This window comes from Filicampus tigris, chromosome 20 (assembly GCF_054856515.1).
Source record: "Filicampus tigris isolate MCC_2025a chromosome 20, RoL_Ftig_1.0, whole genome shotgun sequence".
NCBI lineage: Eukaryota > Metazoa > Chordata > Actinopteri > Syngnathiformes > Syngnathidae > Filicampus > Filicampus tigris.
Genome location: NC_141236.1, coordinates 2,557,075 through 2,582,562, shown reverse-complemented (window position 1 = coordinate 2,582,562; position 25,488 = coordinate 2,557,075). Strand labels below are relative to the sequence as shown.

The 25,488-nt window shown below is 37.6% G+C and overlaps 1 protein-coding gene across 1 annotated transcript in view; it reads right to left on the bottom strand.

The window, feature by feature from the left end:
* Nucleotides 1-1,703: 1,703 nt before the first annotated feature.
* Nucleotides 1,704-25,488, bottom strand: part of cdk19 (cyclin dependent kinase 19) — a 51,749-nt gene continuing 27,964 nt past the window's right edge. Inside the window, exons 5-13 of the mRNA XM_086019582.1 lie at nucleotides 23,124-23,181; nucleotides 18,889-19,020; nucleotides 18,383-18,526; nucleotides 17,560-17,629; nucleotides 17,307-17,379; nucleotides 12,937-13,034; nucleotides 12,647-12,725; nucleotides 7,889-8,134; nucleotides 1,704-5,819 (exon numbers count right to left, since the gene is read on the bottom strand). Of these exons, the coding sequence (XP_085875708.1) occupies nucleotides 5,694-5,819; nucleotides 7,889-8,134; nucleotides 12,647-12,725; nucleotides 12,937-13,034; nucleotides 17,307-17,379; nucleotides 17,560-17,629; nucleotides 18,383-18,526; nucleotides 18,889-19,020; nucleotides 23,124-23,181 (1,026 nt within the window). The 3' untranslated portion in view covers nucleotides 1,704-5,693. The remainder of the gene's footprint in view (nucleotides 5,820-7,888; nucleotides 8,135-12,646; nucleotides 12,726-12,936; nucleotides 13,035-17,306; nucleotides 17,380-17,559; nucleotides 17,630-18,382; nucleotides 18,527-18,888; nucleotides 19,021-23,123; nucleotides 23,182-25,488) is intronic.

The following is a 25,488-nucleotide window of genomic DNA, read 5'->3' as shown; positions in this document are numbered from 1 at the left end:
ATATTTTTCTCTATAGCTATAAGAACCAAAGTCATCACTTCAAACGGTCTTTTATCATATTAGGACATTTTCACAATTATTATAACTACTTTCAATTGTTAATGACAGGACATGGAAAAAATTTCCGAATAAAAGCATGCATTTCATGAATTTTTCAAATCGGGTTGGATTCAACACAACGCTGCACATCCAAAATCACAGCAGTCCAGATGAAATGTGAGGGAATCTCCCTCAAAAAGTCATCAGGGGTTATCTGGTGGGAGCAGTAAACGTCTGTTTAAAGTTCATAAAGTTCCCAAATAAGCAAGGTTTTCGTAACCTTTGCAAGTTTGCCGATCAAAAACTCCTCCTTACTGTTTTCCTCTTCAGTTGTGGTAAGCTCAGAGATGTAACTTTATCAAGTGCTTGAGTTGTGATGGGAAAGGGCCGGGCTCATCCACCCAGTCAGTTTGACCTTAAGGCTGAGACGGATGTCTGGAGTGATGCCATCCCACCACTCCGTCCTGAGCTAGCTTTCAGCCCTTGCTTCACTACTGCACTCCACAAGCCTTGATGTTACAGCTGCCTCATAAACTCGCCACTCTGCTACAAAAGATACTTTGTTTATGTTGCCATCTGTTCAACTCCAATTTAGAGCCTTGGTGCAGTGTTACTGCAATTTTACATTAACAGAAAACTTGTTTTGATGACTGAATTAAATCGCACACATTTGTCTTGTCTTAGTCACCATATACTGTCAGCTGCTAAAACATTGCATTCAAAATGTCTTTTAATCTATTATTTATGCTAGCTGATGGGTTAGTGGTTCACTCACCTGAATTCCTTGAAGGCATGTGTTTATAAGAATATATAAAACAGAGAGAAATACACCTTAAAACGACCACATACAGTCGCTTAGCTTAATGCTAACACTAAATAGCATCTACGTTGCGGTGCTATAACCATTTAAAGTGGTAGTCAACCCAAACATATTTTTTTTCAAGAATATGTTCTATGCAAGCCCACTAGTGGAAAAAAGGCATTCTGATAAATATTGCGTTTGTGGAATAAGAGTTAATCCACACGTTTTTAGCCATCTCTGGGGGCGGCCAATTTGTCACTTCTGTCGACTGAAAATGAAATCACAACTGCTCAGGGCTCGGGTAACGACCAATCACGGCTGACCTGTTTTCTGAAGCTGAACCATGATTGGTCGTTATCTGAGCCCTAAACAGTTGTGATGTCATTTTCAGTCGACAGAAGTGGCCGCCCTTAGAGATGGCTAAAAAGGGGTGTATTTTGCTGCTTAACTCATATTCCAAAAACACAATATTAATCAGAATGCCGTGTTCCAACTAGTGGGCCTGCTGGGAATATATTCTTGAAAAAAATGTGTTTGGGTTGATTTCCCCTTCAACCATATGAATACAAATGGTGCAGTAACACATGGAGACAGACAGTATTAGTGCTTTACTGTTGAGCTGAGAGATTTTGAGATATCCGTCTGTTTGTCTCATTTTCTCCCCAGGTGACCAAGGTGAGCACCGTGGCCATTCAGTTGATGCAGAAGTACAATTAAATTATCCATCCATGATCAATGCATTGCGGTGTTAATAAAATAAAAAACACAAACATACTTGTAAATTTAGTTCACAGTCACACTTCAGTGGCGTCCCAAGTGACTATTAATAGACGGTTGCTGTGAAATGCAAGGGATGCAGACAAAAAAGATGTTTTTCTTTTAATCACGATAGAGCATATAAAATAAATATACATGACTTTCTTTCTCATTTAACAGTTTGTATTTGTACAGTGGGATTTGGACAAATTCACAAAAAAAGCAGCTCAATAAACGCGTTGTTCTATTATGTATTCTCTTCTCCTGTGGTGAGCTATTGCTGCTTTATATATAATTGCTATGGAAAGACAATACATTGTAGACCAAATGAATATTTAAAACCTGTGTAGGAGAACATAGAAGGATGGACAGACACTCCACCCTGTCTGCTGACTCAATTCACTGAGCGTTCACATCGTAGCATGCAAGATGGGAAAGTGGGATACTGGCCAAACAATGCCTTTAAATGTCCAACAGCCACAGAACACATCGCAGAGGCAGCACTGCAAATGGACTGTCCGTCTGTTTGTACAAACCGTCGACGACAACAATTTCTCATCATTTCCATTGAAAAAAGGACAGGCACATGCAAATACTATCAAAAAGGAGGAAAATTGAGATTTTTATACAAGCGTGTACTCGTGTGTCTGTGTGCATATCTACAGTACATTATTTAGTGTCCAAAGCAAGACATTTTAAAAACACTTGAATTTACCACTAAATATGTGACAAATACCAGGGCATCAAAAGATGACAGTTGCATTGAAAGTTCAATGAAGTCTTGTCTAAATGTGACCCAGCTAAAATCCACTTTGCAATTTAAAAACAAAATAAAATCGCGAACTGCAACATGGTCAAAAGATGGAAGGGGGAAATGCATGTGAGGAAGCACGAGAATACAAAAGGACGTTTTCAAATTAAACAAAAAACATTGATGGGTTACTAACAAAAGGCACCATCCACACCACCCCCGTAAAAAATAATAATACAATGATGAATTCAATGTGTTAGATCTTGATTCTACTGTATATTGAGGTGGTGTTAACACATTCAGTAACTACTGTAGTAACAAATACCTGTATCTGTATCGGACAGGTCCCTTTCAATAGCTACTGTATTAAGGCAGAGGAAAGTTTACAAAAAATGTCTACTATTCATAGATGGACACAATAAATATAAATATGATTGATTGATTGTATACACACACATATACATATGTATATATATACATATATATCGATATATACATATATACACATATATACATGTACATATATATACATATACATGTACATATATATATATATACACATATATATGTACATGTACATATATACATGTAGATATATATACATATATATACACACACACACATATATATGTACATATATAGGTATATATATACATATATACACACACATATATATATATACATACACACACACACACACATATATATATATATATATATATATATACACACACACACATATATACATATACATATATATATATATATATATATATATATATATATATATATATATATATACACACACACACACACACACCATGCATTTCTTTACAATATTTCATTTAGAGTGCATTTTAAAACAAAACCACAACAAAAAAGAACAGACACGTGTGTGCTGTTTTGGACAAGTGTACTGACTCTTACACACGTAGTGATGAAAATATACACGTCATCCATGAAAACAAAACCTCAGCATAACAAGAAGCTTGAGTCTGGCAATTAGATTTGCATAGGAGTTGTCTGACATACTGTACGTTCTCAGAGGACAAATCGACAAATAATCAACAACTGTCTGAGCTCTGCTACTTCCAATACTGAACCAAGGAGGAGGAAAGCCTGTAAAGGTCTTTTGGTTTCGATCCTCTTGATTATTAAACGACCAAGCGGTGTTTGTTTTCACTATAAAAGTGCAATTGAAAAGATGAAATATTTTCCAAATGTAACTGAACAAAAGTGTGTAAGACCCATCACACTCAGGAGAACCCAGTTGTTGGAGAAGATCCGGTACAAAATCTAGTAATGTAGAGTTTCTATTGAAACCGTGGTTAAAACATTTGTACACATTAAACATCTTGAATGTGGCAGTCAAGTCCAACTCTCTTTGCGGCCACTTGGTGTCAGTGTTTCCTCATTTTTATTACTTGAGGCTCAACTGCCCCTTGTTCCCTCCAAATAATATTACGACACTGAATAGGGTGCACACTCTAAATTGCCCCAAGGTGTGATTGTGAGTGCGGATGTTTGTCTCTGTGTGCCCCGCGATTGGCTGGCAACCAATTTAGGGTGTCCCCCACCTACTGCCCGAAGACAGCTGGGATAGGCTCCAGCACGATCCCGCTACCCTTGTGAGGATAAGCGGTATCGATAATGGATGGATGGATGAATAGGGTGCCCTCTTTAACACAACACGCACTCGCTGTACTACTGGATTTAAACTTAAAATTAAGCTTTTAAGCATATATTTTAAAAATGCACTTAGGGAGTAAAGAAGCTATTGTATGAATATGGCACGATCAACTAAACAAGCAAGGAGCAGTTTTAAATAATTTACAGTGCAGGTATTTTCAACAAACGCATTGTGGAGTGTCCCACTTCTGCCAGTTATTTTTTCAGACTGAACAACAAAATAAGGAATTTCAACTTAAAATGGCCGCCTGGCTGTAATGCACAAGAACCATGTGATTTCAACCAGCCGATGGCTCTGTTTTACTCTGCTGGTCTCAAGGTCGGCAAATGGAACCTGTTCTCCATTGCCTAACCTGGATGAATAAACGTTAAATAAATAAATCAAGCAAAGAAAATTAAGGATTAAATATTTTACATTCTATTCTCGTCTTACATACAAAATAACTTTATTTTAGCTGCTAAATGGGTAGCAGACTATTTCCTGGTTCCAAGTCCAATAAGGGGTTTGGCAATATTCTGCCTTTGCTTGTTTCCTAGTAAAAATCTGATAAATATTTTTCTGATACCAGAATTTTGCAAGAGCTTAATTCTTCTCCAAAAAAAAGGACAGCATAATTTACTATCACTCATTCTGTTGCGTTAAAGAACACACCCATTAAAAAAAATAAAACCTGAGCAGCGTGCTCGGCCATAGGGGCTGGAAGGGTCGTTTGGGCCCACAAGCGTTTGTTTCAGCTCTTTTGCAGATTGCTTTGACAGTCAGTGCATTTCTATTGAGTCCAAGTTTAAAACACGCATAAAACACCCACACACACACACTCAGCAATAAAAAGTCAGTAACAGTCTCATGAAGCACACAAGGTGGAGTCGGAGGGGGAGCCGCTTACCGTTAGCTGCCTTTTATGCGCACGTTCGAGTTCATGGCTGGATGCAAAAGTGTCCAGTTGGTAGCCTAAAAACAACAACACACTCCCAAGATCCTCCAGTTCGTGGCCAAGCAGTGGCTGGTTACTGAATGGAGTGGATCAGAATGTACACCACTTTCCGGAAAAAGACTTTTGCTTCTGTACATTCGAGCTCTGAATATAGGAACCTCATAAGAACAACATTAGCTTAAATTGCGCATTCAGTATTTCCCTGCATTTCTTTCTGTTTATATAATAAATGTATTACTTTTTTTTTTTTACTTAAAAGGACAGGGTACGCTAGTTTGCATTTCATTATCCAAGGATTTAGATACCACTAAAGGGCTTTCCATCCTACATCTTGTCCGCCTCCATATGTAATATTTACACTGACATCAAGCTTGGAAAGTAACAAATCAAATAGAAAAAGGTGCGATATAAGGTCAAGATAGGAGCTGCAATCCTTCCTCGTGAGGAACGTTGTGTTCATAAGTGCCATACGTTTGGAGTACGTGTGTCGCCTTCACATATATGTTACAGCCAAATGTGTCAGCAGAACCAGAGAGGCAGTATTTGCTTTTTTTGGTTCGTATGGGTTTGCCTTCACGTGACTACATGTCAAAACGCTGGAATGATGTAATGCCGTGAGAAACGTCCAACCGGGATGAAGGAGCCACGTCCTGGTTACGTCCAATAGTGACGTCTGTGGAGGAGGTCCACCCCTCTGCTGGTTCAGGAGTGAGCCGGTGCCTCAGTAACGATGGGTCTGGTGGGAATACTGGGAGCTCTGTTGGGATGACGACGTGTAGCCCATAGTACTCTGCGGCTGATTGGGACCTTGGACGTTGCTTTGGTAACCAAGGCGGGAGGTGGAGTGCTAATGGACAGAACAGAGGAGTGAGCAACAGTCGTTTGAGAATTGTAGTTTACTTTATCACGCAATAATTATTGTGACCTTTTTTGATACAAACAATACAAATACTGCATATATATGAAAAAAAACAAAACTAAAATTAATACTAAAACAACTTTTTTTTGTAACTAAAATCTAACAAACCCACTCTAAAAACTAATTAAAACTAACTGAACTTTAAAAAGCCAAGCCAAAAGTCAAAAAGAAATAAAAAGTAACTATCCAAACTCCCAAACTATTATAACCCTGATGGTCCCTTCTCAAGGTTCTCAAGTGTTCTTGATCTAGCCAACTGTTGTTGTTGGGTTTTTCTTCACCAGGGATAGAATTCTCAGTAATCCACCATGCTTTACTCTCTACTCTTTAAGAATGTTCCAAAGAGTTGATTTGGACAAACCGAATGTTTTTGGAATCTCTCCGTTGGGTTTGTTTACATTTTTCAGTCAAATGATGGCTTGCTTCACTCATAGTGACCTCATATTGAAAATTGACACTAACAGATTCCAACTGCAAATAGCACAGACATTGAAATGAACTCTAGAACTTTTATCTCACACTTGTAAATGGAATAATGAGGGAATATATATATAATATATATATATATATATATATATATATATATATATATATATATACACACATACATACACACACACACACACACACACACACACACCCATTGCATTCTGGAACACAAATATTTATGCTACGCATTTGCAACCCTGCGTCTATTATGTCAGGATTGAAGCAGAGTGTTGTATGGTGGCCTGTGGGGATGGAATCAATGACGGGGAAAAGTAGGACGATGACGGTGACAGCAATGTCCCACAGTGGCACGCCGTTGGCTACGTCAGTCAATAATAACATCTGCTGGTAGCTGACGGCTAGCATGTGCCATATGCAGCATGCCTTATACACAAGCTATACATGGACGTATGGGATGGTGTTGCTCATGTATGACCGGCAAATAGAATTCTGAGGCACCTCATATTTGACTCTACACATACATGCACAACACAGAATTGTCCATTTTGGTGCTGTGATAAGGCGGTAAATAAAAACCAACAGGCACCATAAGATGTGTTATCGGATCTGTCTGCAGGAACATTGGCATGTACAGACAGCCCGTATCACTTGACTATTGTTGTCCACTCGTCATGTGTTGGTGTTCCCCACAACAAAGATACAGTGGTGCCAAAGATACAGTGGTGAGATACAAGTTGAATTATTTCTGTTACCACATTTGTAACTCAAAATACCCATATCTCATCTTTCCCCTTTCAAATGAATATTAATGCCGTTAATTCGTTCCAGCTGCCTTGCAAAATAAAAACAGCACTTTGTAATACTATACTTTATAAAAACATAACATAATCAAATAGAATGTAATTAATTAATTTTAATTAATTTTTTAAGTTTGCGCATCATGATTATGCAGATACAAAGACGAACAGTACATCTAGTACTACTGTAAGTGACTCAGTTAGATGCTGAGACAAACATTTTTCAGAGAGGATAAAGAATAGATGCCTCTGAGGTTTGTTTTATTATCCGTATACAGTATCTGTGTTGCTCAACCGTTTGTGTTCAAATATTTGTTGCTTAAATAGTTGTAAAAGTATATTATCTCAGTAAAGTGATTTACAAAGGCTAGGTTTACATTTTTTTCCCGATGGGCTTTGCTTACATTTCATTGTTGATGGTTTTGACAACATGATGCAGACCTATCTTTGAGTAGCACTTGCAGATATACAGGACCTTAAAAGAGAAGATTTATAATCACATTCTTACTGATGAAATATGGATGTAGTGCTTCTCCCAGACTTTTGGTACAACCATACGTCACAGACTGTGGCAGAGAATTGAATTAATTCAGGTTAGGCGTGCTTAAGGAGTGCCAATGTAAGGTGGCCGCCGGTGGCTTCACTTCTCATTACGCAGAGTAAGTGGCATTGCTATGCTGCATTCAAGAAAAGTGGGAAAAAAGACTTGCACTGAACCCTGAACCTTTGATTGTAAAGCCATATACTAACCTGGTACTCTGATTGGAGCACCCCGGTGCCTGAAGAGGTACCAGAGGGTCCGATACGAGGTTTTTTATTGGGGGGGCCCTGGTCTTGTCCATGTTGTAAGCCCCCTCCAGTGTTGGTTCCAGTGGCTCCGGAGGTGCCATTGGTTTGGGTTGAGTTCTGCTGAGATGGGGCCTGCTGGGCTGCCGTTTGTTGCTGGTTCTGCGTCTGAGTCTGGCCTGTTGTCTGCTGGTGCTGTTGTGTCTGGTTCTGCAAGCACACAGATAACATTAAGAGATAAGCACTGAGTTGCAGAAAACAATACGGAAGTCATTTGAATGAAAAAAAAACAGAGGTGGGCATTTTACTACATTTTTCTGGTCCATCATTCGTCATTTTTCGTGATGAACCCAATCGGAATCGTCAGGTGGTCAGTCCATCAGTCAGTCCGTACCCACCCCCCAAAAAATGTCAGCAAAACGTCACTGACGGAATGCCCACCGCTAGGTACGTGATGTCCTGTTTGGTACGCAAACATATTGTAGCGTCTACTATGGATTACAGAAACGGGTGTCGTCGTACTGACAGAATGCCCACCTCTGGAAAAAAGTCGACCAGTGTGGAATGCTTTTGGCTTACACATCTGCAGTAGTCTTATTGTTCCAACTTGTGTTTGTAGTTATTAAACCACTTTTCACTGAAATGTCCACAATAGTATGGCTGCTAGGGCTGGGCGATATGACGGAAAAGTATATCACGATATAAGTGTTTCATATTGGTCGATATCGATATATATTGAATTTTTTTTCTTTTTTTAAACTATTGAAAATAATGACCCGAAGAAAAATACATTTAGATTATTTTATTTTAACATAATACTTAACCTTTAATAAGAGGTCAATGCAATTATGAAAGAGTGAAATAAACTGGTCAATATAAAGATTAAATTAACTCAATTTTAAAGAATGCGCTTAGAAGGGCTGAGAAATGTTTGAAAAACTGTCACAATCTAAGTATTTCATATCAGTCAATATTGATGATTTTTGATTTTGTTGAACTTTTTCTTTAAATAACAGTTGACTGTTTTTGTACATCGTTATGTAATGTAATGTGCAGTTTGTCCTCCATCAGTGCATTGTAAATGCTTATTTGCATTAGGTCTACCCCAAAGCAGTTGTTGACACATATATTAGCCTTCATTCAATGTTCATCCAATGTAAGTGAACGAATACTCTCTTGCAGTGCATACATCATCATTGACCAACCGTCTTAGGACTACTTTATCTTTTCAGCGGACTCATTATTGCCATAGTCCATTCATATTTTACTTTGCTTGATTTTACCTTGAGTGCGATGCCGGTGTCGGATAAGGCTAACTACTGCTAGCATGTCAAAGACAAAAACTCCTCTACTTGTACACCGTGGCTCCATCCACTGGTTTTTAATAGACTTATCATGCATAATATAATTTAATTGTAAGAGTTGTACTGAGTTGAGTGGTCATTTATTAAGTTACGGCGCTCGCTCGCTGGACGTGAGCATAGCGCACGGCCGCCGGGCCCGCGAGCATGCTCCGTTGAGTTAACAGCTTCTTCTTGTTGGTTTGAATGCTTCTTCCTCATTGGTTTAAAAGCTGCTTCTTCTTTGGCTTAAACACTTCTTCTTCATGTTTGGAGGCGGAAGCGCGCTGCCTACATCACGCACCATGCTGCGATCGGATTTGTTTTTCTTTTTTTCTATCTAACGTTTTATCGAAGGCATTTTCTATTGGTATCGATCACGTGTCAATCGCGATACATATCAATATCGAATTATCGGCCCAGCCCTAATGGCTGCTATTTGAAGAATGTATTTCAACAACGGGACCAGGAAAATCTGAACTGAACATTCGAAGCAACCAGGTAAAAAACAACAACAAAAAAAGTGTGAGTGTGTTTAGTGGTCGGTTTGGTGTGCTTTTACTTCCTGTTACACTTCCTGCACACAAACCACAATTACAAATGCCAAATTTTCAGGCACTGTGCAGCAAAGCATGTGACTAACACACTTGGATAAGCTGTTGTTTTCCAGCGTGATGGAGGAGTTGTGCGTTCTCAGAGGCTCCACATCGAAACAATGCCTCTTTCTTTACTGGAGGTCAACCACAGACACGTGTGCCACTGCTGGCCAAGCTGTGGTTCAACCTATGCAAGCTTGCGTGTAAGCTACAAATCTGCTCGAAGGATTTTGTATACCCTTGCACAATTTGTGTTAGTCTAATTTTTGGTGAACAATGCCCCAATGTTGAAAGGATTTGGGGAGTTTGGACCGGGTCATATACAGGTAGTCCCTTACGTAAGCTAAATTGATAAATAAATAATGAACATGCAACAATAAAAAAACAAAAAGAAAATGTAGGCCTTATTTTGAGACTCAGCTGTGCAAAATATTGGAATGCACAAAACTCGCATAAAACTGATGATATTACATATATTTATTACACTATATATCGATGTACCGGTACTTTTAATCTTACAGACTTTTCCCTACTGACATATGTGGTAACATACTGATTCCTTATTTTCTTTTTCGATACTTATTAATTTACTTGGTAATTTCCCGTTCATAGTTTATGACTCTCCGTTGTAATGCATTTCCAGCCAAATTTGTGTTAAGTGTACTGTACCACCAGAGCATTTATTCTTGTGTTTCACTATTTACATTTCACATTAGCTTAGCGGTTAGCATGGCTGATCCAGCTTCTCCTGTTATCGGTTGTGTCTTCTTCGTGTGTTGTATGCTTCGTTAGCTACTCCTTGCCTTCTTTTACTGACAATGATACTTTTCATAAGAGTGTCTTATTGCCATCATGAAGGTGACGATTAGTGACTTAGAGGAGTCTCTCTGCACCAGGGAAGGACAAAAAGTGGCCCACTAGCAAGCCAGCTGGAGCTCGTAGCTGATACGGCCCAAGTTAGCTAGTTAGCGACTTAGCGTAGTGCCAAGCATTGCCCCGAGTTCCCGAGAAGCTGGGAAAGCAGGAAGGCTGGGTGACTATTGGACGTGGACCCATCTACAGCTGGCAGTTCCTCCAGCTTTGTGGTCAGACATGCTTAAAACCAGAGCTGGGCAGTCCGTCCCTGGGCCGGACCGGGCGGACCATCCGACCCTGGCCGGATGCCCATTATTAGCGCGGAGGGGTGGGGCGTGACAAATTTAAAAAAATGGCTGGACTAAGCATGGCCGGAAGTGGATTTTAGTCCGGCCCACTAATCGGCCCTCATGCGTGTGACGTACTTGCGAGGCGGCTAAATTTCATCTCAGCCTACTCAGTGAAAGGCTTCTTTTTAGGCTTCTTTCAAAACAAATTGTGTCCGTAAGGAAAATCAAGCTGCGCGTCGCACTCAATGACACTGGCACATCATGCACTTCCCTACTTCCGGAAATCGCCGTAGCAAACCTGCTGTGTAGTTGTTTGCTGGCATGCTTTTATTTTGAAGGGCGGGAAGTGTGAAGGAGGGGAAGTGTCGAAAATAAATAAGTAACTTGCTTACATGCTTACAGACTTGTCGTCTGTTGGACCTAAAAAATTATACAATACGACAAAACCAACCCCATGGCTCGCACTGGAAGTAAGTACACGCAGCTGGGTTGTTGTGTCTTTCACAACTTAATAACTTGGAGAAGTCGCGGAGCTCAGCTTCTTTTTATTGCGTAAACTGCATTCATTAACAGACGAGTTGAATCACTGATAACACTTGAAATTATATCAGTCTGCGCATGTCGCGGTGCACTGAGGAAATCACAGGGCGAATAACTACGCCTGGAAAAGTAGTTCCATACACTACATGGTTAAATACGTGAGTAAGTGGCGCGTTTGAAGCGTGTCCACAGCGGGTTTGAATAGTAAGTTAGCCAGCTAATTGTCTTTAAATAAACCTCTTCCGTTAGCATCCCTCTCGCGGGGGCATTTTTTTTTTTTTTTTTCTTTTTTGGAGGGGCGGGGGTCGGAACGGGGCAGGGGCCGACGATGTTTATGAATATGGCCGGGGGGTCGCGGCCGGAAGGGTACCTAGGTCAAGGGTGGAGGGTTGCGGCCGGACGGGCAAAAAAGGGTCAAGTGCTTAAAACTATTTTCACACCAAGACAGCTACAATGACATCATCAACACGCGTTGTAGCAATTGGTTGACTGAATACAAATTTATACCATAAACCAAATTTATACTGTTTACCGCATCAATTCGACGATGAAATTAAATCAGGCATCAGCCTTTTTAGATGCTTGTTTATCACCAGCGTGCTCCCATGATAGGGAGGTTTGCATTGTATGAAGTATTTTGGCTGAAATGCGCCCGAACCTTCGGACTCTGTTGCTAACATAGGTTAGCCATGGCACTGCATTACCCACAATGCTTCAGTTTACACCACGGATGACCCTGATTATCACAACTGCAAATGTGTCACAGATTCGGTTTAGAGCCAGCGTGAAAAGCGGGAGACAAGGCACGTTTGACAGAAAAACAAAGTGCCAAATAAATAAATACATATATAAATAAATAAGTTGTCAACTATTAACTTTCGTCGTGACAAGTTGACTAATTTTGGCAGCCCAACTCTGCCCAACAGCCAACATTTCAGTATCATTTCCTTTGTCATTTTTTTATGCTTTGAATTCTCATGAGGACTTGATATAGTCAAGTCATGTGTATGCATTACTCTACAAATAAAAAACAAACTGCTGTCTACATTAGATTACTTACAGCCAATAATGTTTTTACTGGTAAAACCGACATTGAATTACCTTTTCTGCTTTCTCCTCTGGCTCGTCTTCATTGAGAAACTCTCTCTTTGGGTATGGGATCTGGCACCCAGCAAACACACTGTAGGTACAGTATAAGATAGAGATAGAGGTCTGTTGTGTTTTCTGCATAATCACGTTAGCTAGTCAGCTGCTGTAATAAACTAGATGGAAAAACCAGTAAGGGAATGCAAACATTCCTTCTACTTCATGGACTACATCACAGTGGGGCTGCGTTGTTATTTACTAAATCAAGAAAAAGAAAGTTCTCGACAAATGTTGCCCTGGCTCACTCAGTGGTTGGTAATGGGTCCTCCAGGAAGTAGGGATCCTGCAGTGCCTGTTCTGATGTGATTCTTTTGGTGGGGTCCATGGTGAGCAGTTTCTGGAGCTGAAAGCAGAGGAAGAGAAGGCACTTACTCTATTTCCTCTATTCTTTATATTATTGGCTCCACTGCAATACTCTGGAATTCAAATAAAAGGAAATCACAATCATCAGGACTATGACTTGAAAATCAGCTTCTATCCAGGGAGTGAACAATATACTTTTATTAACTTGTGTTATGGAGTTATATGTTATATATAAGGATATTGGATGAGCTATTTTGACGTGACAAGAATGACAAGAATATGAATGAACTGTTAAAATTTGTAAAAGAAAAAAACAATAATTTCAGTGGGACAATTAACAGTGTTGTAGTTTAGTGTTAATATTAAAACCGGTTAACTTATTTTTACAATTTCATGACCATTATGTATCAGTTTGTTAGTAAAGCTTCTATGATCATGCATCACTGAATTCATTGGTTTTGACAATAGAGGTGTATTTTAAATATGAATCTGGCCAGTCAAGTGATGTCTAAGTCACACAACCACACTTGACACTTTCCTCACACCTTCAATTTATGCACAAGTCAATTTCTAAGCACTTACTCCTAAGGTGTAAATAGAAAGACCGATTCACACAACTGTTTGGTGATTTACACCTTGAAAAGACGACTTGACAATATTACAAAGCAACTACAAGAGGTAAAAGCCAGTTTACAGTTTACACAGAAGGAAGTTGAGGACATTAAAGTAAGTCAAACCAAACAAATGGAGCACTGCAAAGATATGCAAACAGAAATATATAAGGTATGTGACAGTATACTGGTCTTAACTGACAAAATTGACTACCTAGAAGGACAATCAGAGAGAAACAACTTGGTCATAGATGGAGTAGAGGAAACAACGGGAGAGACATGGTTAGACACAGAAGAAAAAATAAGAAAACTTTTTAAGGAAAAACTTCAGCGGCAGGAAAAGATCGAGGTGGAGCGAGCACACCCATATAGGGAAACTAGAACCTGGGAGGATGAGGCCCAGGCCTATTGTTGTAAAATTTGAAAAACACAAAGATAAAACAAGGGTTTTACAAAAAACAAAGAACTTAAAGGGCTCCAATATGTATATAAATGAGGACTTTACAGAAGCCATTTGGCAAAAAAGAAAGGAATTGATCCCAAAAATTAAAGCAGCACGCGACAGAGGAGAGATTGCCTATCTACATTTCGATAAATTTATAATTCACCCTCGTACTAGCGCGCCAAGACAGCAGCAACATGTCCAGTATTAACAATGCCAATGCTGAGTGACTATTTGAACATAATGTCTGAGCAATAAATCTAACACCAAAGAAATGGCAAATCCACATACAGAAGAAATACATTGAAAATCTAGATCCAGATAACCATTTCTATACAAATACTAATATTAGATGTGAGTGTTATACTGAGGATCAGTTAAATGAAAATATACAAATGGACAATGCTCTCTCAATTATACATTTTAACAGCAGAAGCCTCTAAAACAATTTCACCAAAATCAGAAGAATATTAGAAAGAATATTTGAGTGGTATAAAGACATTCCAAATCATAGACATATCTGAAACGTGTCTTGATGATGAAAAATAAGCAATATACAAATGGAAGGATACGAATTATTCACAATGAATAGAAAGAATAGGAGAGGTGCTGGTGTCGCAATCTATGTTAACAAACCTTTGAGATGTAATACAATTGAAGGTTTGACTTATTCTATGGAAAATATGATGGAGTGTTTAACTATTGAGATTCATATTAAAAAAATCCTCCAACATAATCACGTTGTCAGCTGTGTCTATAGAACACTAGGATCCTGCCTTGACACTTTCAATGAAAAATTAGCGGACATGTTTAGCGATTCTAATGATAAAAAACTGCGACTATTTTGTGGGGACCTAAATGTTGATTTATTAAATCCAATTGGCCACCAGAAAACAATTGACTTTATTAACACAGTGTACAGTAATTGTCTTACTTAAGTGTAAAAAATATAAAAATAAATAAAAAAGTAAACATCATGAGAACTAGCAAGAGACATGTCATATTATCAAGCACGATTAGAACAGGAGTAACACACAAGAATATTAAATCATATAATAAGAAATGGCTTTAAAAAATATAACCATTCAGAATATTTGATAAAGAATAATAATATCGTCATTGATAAAGTAACAGATATAATAATTAATATTTTATTCATGTTGGTAGCGAACTAGCAAAAAAAATTCCAGAGTCAAATGATAATAAATATGAAATAGATAAATATATACAGAATAAGTCTGCCACTATGTCCCTAAATGCTGTAAATGATATAGAAATATTAAGTATTGATAAAACACGAATAAAGAAAAAGTCCACTGACTTTTAATATTGACATGGCATTAATTAAAAGTATTATAAAACATGTTGTGCAACCTTTGACATATATTTGTAACCTGTCATTTAAAACTGGTGTCTTCCCATCAAAAATGAAAATAGTAAAAGTTATTCTGATTTATAAGAGTGGAGACAAACACTTATTTACTAATTATAGACCAATATCTTTACTACCACAATTTTCAAAAAATTCTGGAAAAACTATTTTCACATAGACTTGATCATTTTATTTCAAAACACAATCTTTTAAGCGAAAACCAGTATGGTTTTAGAGAAAAAAAGGACCACATCTATGGCAGTAATGGAACTTGTGGAAGAAATCGCAACCAGTATAGATAAAAACAGAATTTACTGTTGGTGTTTTCATTGACCTAAAAAAAGCTTTTGATGAAATAGATCCCAATATATTAATGGAAAAATTAGAGAGGTATGGTATAAGAGGTTAGGCAAAAAAAATGGGTTCAAAGCTATCTAAATGACAGGACACAGTATGTACAGTTTAACAATTTAAATTCAAGCAGCTTCTAGAGACTGTGGAAAAAGAATTAAATGTATTTAAAAAACTAGTTTGACACTAATAAATTAGCTCTGAATTTAAATAAAATTAAGTACATATCTTTAGTACCAAACAAATTAAACAACAAGTCAAAATTATCGTCAATTCTATTGAAATAGAAAGAGTATATGAAACTCAATTTCTTGGAGTTATTATACATGAAAAATTATGTTGGAAATAACACATAGAAAATGTTAAAAGAAAAATTTCAAAAACTATAGGTATCCTTTATAAAACCAAGGATATCCTAAATAAGGCATTTTTATATCTATTATATTGTTAATTATTACTGCCATACCTGACATACGGTGTGGAGATATGGGGTCACACTTTTAAAACAAACACTCAGTCTATCTTTAAGCTACAAAAAAGAGCCATGCAAATTACTAACCACTCATCTTATATAGAACCAACAAATCCATTATTTATTAAGTTAAACACTCTCAAATTCCATGACTTTGTTGAATTTAAAACAGCACAAATAATGGATAAAGCCGACAATAATCAACTTTGCCACAGTATCCAGAAGCTGTTCAAAATCAGAGAAGGTTGTTATAGGTTAAGGGGCATAAGTGTCTTTAAAAAATCAAGGACAAGAACAAACATAAAGCAAATGTGTGTTTCTTCAAAAGGTGTGAATTTATGGATTAATTATGAAATACAACTGAAAAGTTGTGAATCATTTTCAGTATTTAAAAAGAGGTTTAAAAATATAGTATTACAAAAATATATAAATCAGGTATAGACACAGGAAATGAAAGTGAATCTCTTAATTAACTGTCTTTAGTTTTGGGTTTATGAATATGATTATCTATACACGTGTATAATAGGGGCATGTCTGTTTGTATTTATACTTTTGTTTTTTGTTTCTATTTATAGCGTTTACTTTGTATATATGTAAAATAAGCGTTTTTAGTTTAGTTTTTATATGGGTTATGCTCGGGTATATGTGTGTATGTATATATGAATAACCCGCCTTCGAAACATGATTTCCAATATTTTATAGTGAACAAGGGGTAGGACTCGACAAGTTTTTTACTTCTTGCTACGCCCCTTGAACATATAAACTTTACTGAACTAAGATAAGTTCTGATCCTTTTTTAAATTTTTTTTTTTCCTTCATGTTGTGTTTATATGTTCAATCAATCAATCAATCAATCAAAAGGACGAACAATAGAATTTTATTTACACTTCTATTAGTCCTTTAGTGTGGCTTTAATACACACATGGACGAAATTGGTGGTACCCCCTTAATGAAATGCGAACCCACAATGGTCACAGAAATAACGTGAATAGGACAAAAATAATATCTTTTTTTTGTGGGTGTGTTGGTGCATGTGTGTATCTGGATACGCAGTATGCACTTACCAACAGGAAAACCTTGCTATCCGGTTTGACCTTATGTTTCTCCATGTATTTGATCAAGCTGCTGTTCGCATATCTGGAAGAAACAACAGGGAAAAAACAGCTAGATATTATTTGAAACTGACTACTAAATTCAAAGTGGTTGTTGAAATTGATTTTGTTTCAATAAACCGTTTGTAATGGATTGGACAAGCCCCAGATTCACTTACACCATCTGGCGTAAGTGTATAGTCAGAGCCTTGCACAATTCACTCACGTTGTTCTTCTGAAGTCTTTCTGAAGTGTTGGATATTCGGGCATCTTCCGGATGTCTTCCCAGTCTTTATCTGAGTGATACAAAATGGAAAACCGGGGTGCATTATCGATGACGGCGACAGAAATTGAAAAGCAAGGTGCCCGCCATCAATGTCCTTATTCGATATGCTGAGCACTATTGTGTGTAGACATACGGCACAAAGATTTCGTTATAAAACACAGAAGGCACTCTCAACTAAGTTGCAGTAATATTAGTTGTTTGTCGCAGAGGATAAAGAATATATGCCTGTGAATATTGGTGTATGCTCTGCCTGCATGTGCCGCTGCCGCTTGTGTTAAAAACATCTTTTTAAAGGTTTATAATTGCTGCAACGTCAATGCTGATTTTGTTAGCATTGTGCGGTGTTAGCAATGGTTAGCGGAAGACAAAGTGAACGTGTTTTGGTTTCATACACAACATGTAATTCTCTTTGTTTTATGTTGAGTTTTAAAGTGAAGCTCAATTTAGATGGTAAGCACTTGGCCTTGGTTTATAAAAAAAAAAAAAAATGCTTGCATTTTATATGTCACAGATTTGGGCCTATTGCAGTTGTGTCTGGAACACATCCCACACGCTAAATGGTGGTTGACTGTAATATCCACAGTTACGTCTACTATTTGCAAATGCTTGTTAGCGAGGGTTGACTGCGTATTGACAATGAAAACATTGATCAAGATTCATGAAAGAAGATATTCAATTCAGTATGCACACTGTAGCTAAAACATTTAGTAACGGAAAAACGTTTTTTCAGATGTGTGTGTTTGTGTTTGTTCTGAGTGCAGACCTGCGGGGTAACCCATGACGCTGAATATCCTGTCCAGCTGGTCATGATGAAAGGGGTTACTGGTCTTGATGTCTTCCTGTCGACAATGAAAAATCGGCTCTGACGTTAGCAGCTCTGCGAAGATACAGCCAATGGCCCAGATATCTGTTCACACACAAACACAGACAGACATGAGTTAATTGACTGTATAATTAGTTATAATTAGATGACACATTTCTGGTAGTAAATCCCAATTTTCTGCCGTCCTTCCACAGGGAAGTGCACATAATTTAGGATAACACGAGTACCCGGAATCACACGTAAGTACATATCTGAAGCTGGAAGTGTACAGTACATACAGAATGAGGCATCACACTTTACGACATACTTTACGTGTTGCCTCATGTTAAAGCCAATAACAAAGTCGCTTATAGAAACATTCCTTTGTGTATAGTGCACGACAACTCCAACATGGATAGAGACACAGCCCTTCTGTTTTTTTTTTTTTTTTCAGCGTCAAGACTCACCGATAGCTTTGGTGTAGTGGCGGGCCCCCAATAGTAGCTCAGGAGCCCTGTACCAGAATGTCACTACCACAGGGTCCAGGTCGGCCAGTGGTTTGAGGGGAGAGTTGAAGAGTCTTGCGAAACCCATGTCAGCTACACAAAGCAGGGCAAGGAGATATAAAGATAGACAGACGTGAGCAGAATATTTTCATATGATCGTTTATAATGTGACCCTTTTGTTTAGTTGTCTTCTCTGGGAAATGATCTCAAATGTTGATAGAAGTTTAATGTGAAATTTAGGTATGTTAAAAGCAGAAGTCAACCTAAACATATATTTTTTAAGAATATGTTCTATGCAGGCCCGCTAGTGAAACACAGCATTCTGATTAATATTGTGTTTGTGGAATATGAGTTAAGCAACAAAATCCACCCGGTTTGAGCGATCTCTGGGGCCGGCCATTTTGTCACTTCTGTCGACTGAAAATGACATCACACACCCACAGGGCTCAGATAACGACCAATCATAGCTCAGCTTCAGAAATCAGGTGAGCCGTGATTGGTCGTTATCTGAGCCCTGAGCAACTTTGATGTCATTTTCAGTCGACAGAAGTGACAAAATAGCCGCCCCCTGAGATGGCTAAAAACGGGTGGATTTTGCTGCTTAACTCAGATTTCATATTAATCATATTGCCTCGTTTCAACTAATGGGCCTGCATAGAACATACTGTATTCCTAAAAAAATATGTTTAGGTTGACTTGTCCTTTAAAGTTAGTTTTAATGTTAACAGTGGCTTAACAATGACCTTCACTGGCAATGAAAGGGTATTTTGTGTTGGAATTCACTCAAAATGAGGTCAGATGTGTGCGCAGCATGCATTTTCAAGGAAATTCAATAAAAATACACTAAGTGGAAAGCAGATTTAGACATGGCACACAAAATAAAATCAAACAGGAAGGCAATAAGGAGCTGTGAAACTTCATGAAATTGATTATAAATGATTTCATTATTCAACATGATGCCGATTAATTTCATTTGCCTTGGACACGTAGGATATTCATAGTTCAAAGGATTTTTTAGAAACCCTGTTTATTGTTACAGTGGTACCTCAAAGTGTGACCATTTTACATCAGAAATTAAACGATGCAGACTTCAGTGTAATATGTGGCAATACTTTGATAGCATCATGTTGGTTTACACTGCTCTTTAAAAAATATAACTGCGAAATTCAAAGATTAAACTCATACACAAACAACACTCAATGACCAGTTAGAATTAAGTTTTGTTTCTATTATTTGTCATATTTTGTGATTCCCAGCCATGATTTGCCAACTTTTAAATTGTATTGGCAATTTGGCATTAATAAAACTGAAGTTATCATTGAGATGGCAATGTTTACTTTTTTTTAACATTAACTCGATTTTTTGGTGCACTTACATGACAATTAAGATAAAATAACAATCTATCCAGCTATTCAGGACTTTCAAATTGATTTTGAGGTGTGTCTGTCAAAATGTTGTATCAATTCATCCCGAGGAGCATTTGTGACTTCAGAGTTTGTCTATGTTGTAGTACATCACAAAAGTGTTTGAAGCATAAAATTATTCAAAATTCCTTTGTAGGGTAAGAAATTATGATTTACCATTTAACTAATGAAGGGGCTCGAGCCCAACCCATGATTAATTTTTTTAACCTGTCAGGACACCTGTGTAAGCACATACCACAAGACCCCCCCTCAAAACTTCAATGACTTTAAAATATGTGAAGGCAGCTAAGTCTGGGCAGGTTTCGACAGGTCAAGTCACAAATGACATGGTAGCGTTACAATTGTGAAGCGCCTTAAATAGGCGTACCCATTTTTTAAAGTTTCACATTGACATAGAGCTAAAACAAAATAAAGACAAATAAAATACGTCAAAGTTGTTCTGCTATGAATTTGAATTAAATAGTCAAACAATATCAATACACCACCAAAAACAGAAGCCTGCTTCGGAGTTTATCCAGGATAAGAAAGGAATTCCTGATGGATGGGATGTAGCAATGACTATGTACCGTTAAAAAGACGAGTACGGACAAGATCAACGGAGAAGGCTTTGCCGACAGTGTAAGACATGCCACCACTTCCTGTGGCGAAAGTTAAATGTTCAACATCCCAAATGATTATCGGAAGTCTAAGTCTTAAAATATAACTGTCCCAACAAAGAGAACATCAATCTGTTTTCGAATCAATTGATTCGGATTAATTGCATTTTTAGCAATTTAAAAAAAAACATTAAAAAAAACACACATCATTTTTTCCACCCTGTGCCTATAGGTTGTCCAGATTGTTGATATTCAGCTGTGCGCAGGATAATAGCAGTGTGTCATGCTGCGGGGAGAATACTTAAAGCGGAACCCCCAAATTTTCTTTCCAAGAATATGTTCCATGCAGCCACACTAGTCTAAACTTGATATTCTGATTAATATTGTGTTTGTGGAATACGAATTAAGCAAGATAATCCACCTGTGTTTATCCGTCTGAGGGGGCGGCCATTTTGTCACTTTCAACTGAAAATGACATCACGGTTGCTTAGGGCTCAGGTAACGACCAATAAAATTCTTACTGATTGACCTAAAATTGGAAAGTTTCTGTCTTAGTGCATGTTTGTGCTATCTAATTTGTAATAAGAAACTGTTTCTGACATCAATTATAGTTATATTAAGTTCAGTAACATATATTATAATCAGAGCACCAGAAAGTAACATAAAAGTACAGTTGTGCATTGTATTAGGGCAAGCTCTATGCAATTCTAAGTGCTACCTATTATATGTGTGAGATATTTCCCCCGATGTAGTTTGTCTGTTATGAAGGCGTATGACAGGTTAAAACACGAAATGTGTTGAGAGATATAGCGGCCAGAAAAATGTCCTTTGCAGTGTCAGCAGCCCAAAGACTTGTTATTTCACCCTTTGACTTGTACTCCTGCCAAAATGAGCAACCCAATGTAGGTTTGCAAGTGGGTCACAACTAAGTGTTTCCAACTGTTCTCATGCACATGCCGCTCTTCTAAATTTCTTATCTTCAGTCAATCTTTTCCGATTTGATGGTGTTATAAAGAGCCCAAATGCTGATTTTATGTCTTGGACATTGCTGAGAGCGTATTTGGAACCCGTTTGATGACACCGGCAGCACTGTTGTTCCAAGTGTGGGAGACGAACGGCAATAACATTTTATTATATAGTATTACATTTATAAATACATTTTTAGAAAGTAGTGTTTTCTGATGATCAAGAGACAATATGTGCAAATAAATGGAGTAGTACTTAAAATTTAATATTGTATTTTTCGGAACATTTAGGCACACCAGATTATTATCAACGAAGGGGTCTATTTTCATACATAAGGTGCATTATCTTTGTGAAGCATTGTATGTAAAATAGTTTATTCTAATTGTACCGTATGTTTATTTGATCGATTTAGCGCTATTATGCTACGTTCAGACCAGGTCTCATATGCTTTTGTTCGCCAGGTTGCGACGAACAAACAGTTAAAAAAAAAAAAAAAGTTTGAACAAGGCTAGTCAATCTGGTGACTGGTGGTTGTATTATTAGTTTGGCTGTAAAATGCTATCTTGGTTGACAGTTCAGCAGCTGTAAACAAGTCAAGTCCTTTTTATGTGGCTAGTACATCAGTGGTTGAAACCAGGTCAATAAAATCTGTTCTATAGTATGTCAGTAGTGTAGCACAAAATAATGATCCAAACAAATTACATTTAAAATATCCTGTGCTAAATAAACAAACTACAGTCTCAACAAGATAATGTTAAATGTCATTTTTTAAAAATTGGATCTTTTTCACCCAAAACGATTGCCTGGAAATTGTCTAATTGGCCCTAATTTCCAATCACGTGATCAGATCGCGACAACCCGTCTGTGTATATCTAAAAGATTTTTTACATAGGGGCACATGGGTTTTGATTTTTCACCTAAATAATAATAAATGAATAAATAAATCATCATTCCAAACTATATTTTACTTTTTTTTTTTAATTTTACAGCCTATAAATTGTGAGATATAAAAATTGGCTTGATAATCATTTAAGTGCGAAAAATGAGCAAAAAAATAGATAAAAATCAATAATAAGGACAAGAAAAAGTATTTTTTCACTGTCATGAAAATATGGGCTTTTGTATATTTTATCAGACAAATACAAGGTATGTTCGAAATTTTAAAAGCACAACAACAAATAAATTAACCTTTTTCTTAAATCAACCTTACCGATTTTAACTCTTCCTCGTTCAGGTCCTTCTCCCATTACCAAGATGTTAGCTGGTTTCTGCAGAAGAAAAAAAATTGCAATGTTTTAGAAATATCCGTAATATTTACAGATACTGAATGTATTATTTATCAGTGATATATACATGATCCACTTTAATAAACAGACATGTACAAGTATAAGTTAAGTGGTCAATGGCTATTACAATTACATGACAATGTCAGCCATCAATTTAGTTAAAGCGGAAGTCAACCCAAACATTTTTTTTTCAAGAATATGTTCCCAGCAGGTCCACTAGTTGAAACAAGGCATTCTTATTAATTTTCCGTTTGTGGAATATAAGTTAACCAGCAAAATGCACTTGTTTTTAGCCATTTCTGGGGGCGGCCATTTTGTCTTCTGTCGATTGAAAATGACATCACAACTGCTCACGTCGACCAATCACGGACGGCTCAGATTCAGAAAACAGGTCAGCCGTGATTGGTTGTTATCTGAGCCCTGAGTAGTTGTGATGTCATTTCCAGTTTTTATATTCCACAAACACAAAATTAATCAGAATGCCGTGTTTCAACTAGTGGGCCTGCTGGGAACATATTCTTGGGTTGACTTCCGCTTTAAAGCTTTTTTTCATATTTTTTTCAAGGATATGGTCTATGCAAGCCCACTAATTGAAACAAGGCATTCTGATAAATATTGCGTTTGTGGAATAAGAGTTGATCCACCCGTTTTTAGCCACCTCTGGGTGCAGCCATTTTGTCACGATTGTTGACTGAAAATGACATCGCAGACCCTCAGGGCTCACCTGTTTTCTGAAGCTCAGCCATGATTGGTCGTTATCTAGGCCCTGAGCATCTGCGATGTCATTTTCAGTCGACAGAAGTGACAAAATGGCCGCCCCCTGAGATGGCTAAAAAGGAGTGGATTTTGCTGCTTAACTCATATTCCACAAACGCAATATTAATCACAATGCCGTGTTTCAACTAGTGGGCCTGCTTGGAACATATTCTTGAAAAAAATATGTTTGGGTTGATTTCCCCTTTAAAACGTGTCAATGATTTGTCATACAGTCATTGCGGCCATACCCCGCAGCCACTCAAAAATGTATACCATAGTAGTACAATAGTAAGACATGATTACAAATAAGTTGCTTTTCTGGGGCACCAAGGTCAGCGTGAGGCCATAACATTTTTTTCTGTTGTTTGTGTAGACGTGTTCAATGTCATGCTTGCCTTGACATGGTCTATCTAATCTTTCCACTTTACTGCTGTCGCATTGACAGACAATATTTATCCACATTTGGAAGGGGTCTGATTGATTCAGCTGTTGTTGTTGCACCACTTTCCAAAAAAACACAAAGAAACAAAATGTGCAAAATTCACGCCATCGTGGCCGTAACCTTCCTGCTTTTCACACCAAGCAGTCATGACTGCTTCTGCATGTGATAAGCGACAAATATCACCCAGTGATCACCCAGGGACACAAACAAAGAGTGGTACCGGTAACAAGATTTCAAATATGCCACTGGATGTTTTCAGCTGCACACAGCTGAAGGCAAATAAAGTATCTGTTGCCTGAAGTCGCTCAGGCTGTTTGTACGGATGTGAATTCTTTGGCTAAGCACACTCTGGTCTATCTGGCCAAAATTCTTGTTGCTATAGAAACAGCACTAATAAGCAGATTTGTAGTTCATACCCATAGCATGACATGTTATTATTGGAAAAAGATACGCATCTCTTCAGATTCCTGAGAAGTCCAGGCTCTACCTTTGCTGTCAAATGCTGCAATTTTTTGGGGGGGAAAAAAAGGTTTGCTTCGGCTTTAGTTATAAATGTATGTATGTATTTGTATGTACATTAATTTATATACAAATATATATATTTTATTTATTTATTCAATTCGTTTTTAGTTTAGTGCTTAAAAAAATGGAGTCCACATGTTTATATGATTGTTTCATAAAACATGAAAAGTTGAAATGATAAAGCCACAGATTTTTTGCATTATTGTTGCAATTTGACTTATGGTTTACCGATTTTTAAAGTGGAAGTCAACCCAAAACATGTTTTTTTCAAGAATATCTTCTATGCAAGCCCACTCGTTGAAATACGCCTTTCTGATAAATATTACGTTTGTAGAATAAGTGTTAATCCACTCGTTTTTAGCCATCTCCGGGGGCGGCCATTTTGTCTTCTGTTGACTGAAAATGACATCACAACTGCTTACAACGACCAATCACGGCTGACCTGTTTTCTGAATCTGAAGCCGGTGACAATTTTTTAAAAATGTCTGAACTAAGCATGGCCGGAATTGGATTTTAGTCTGGCCCACTAATCAGCCCTCATGCGTGTGACGTGCTTGCAAGGCGGCCAA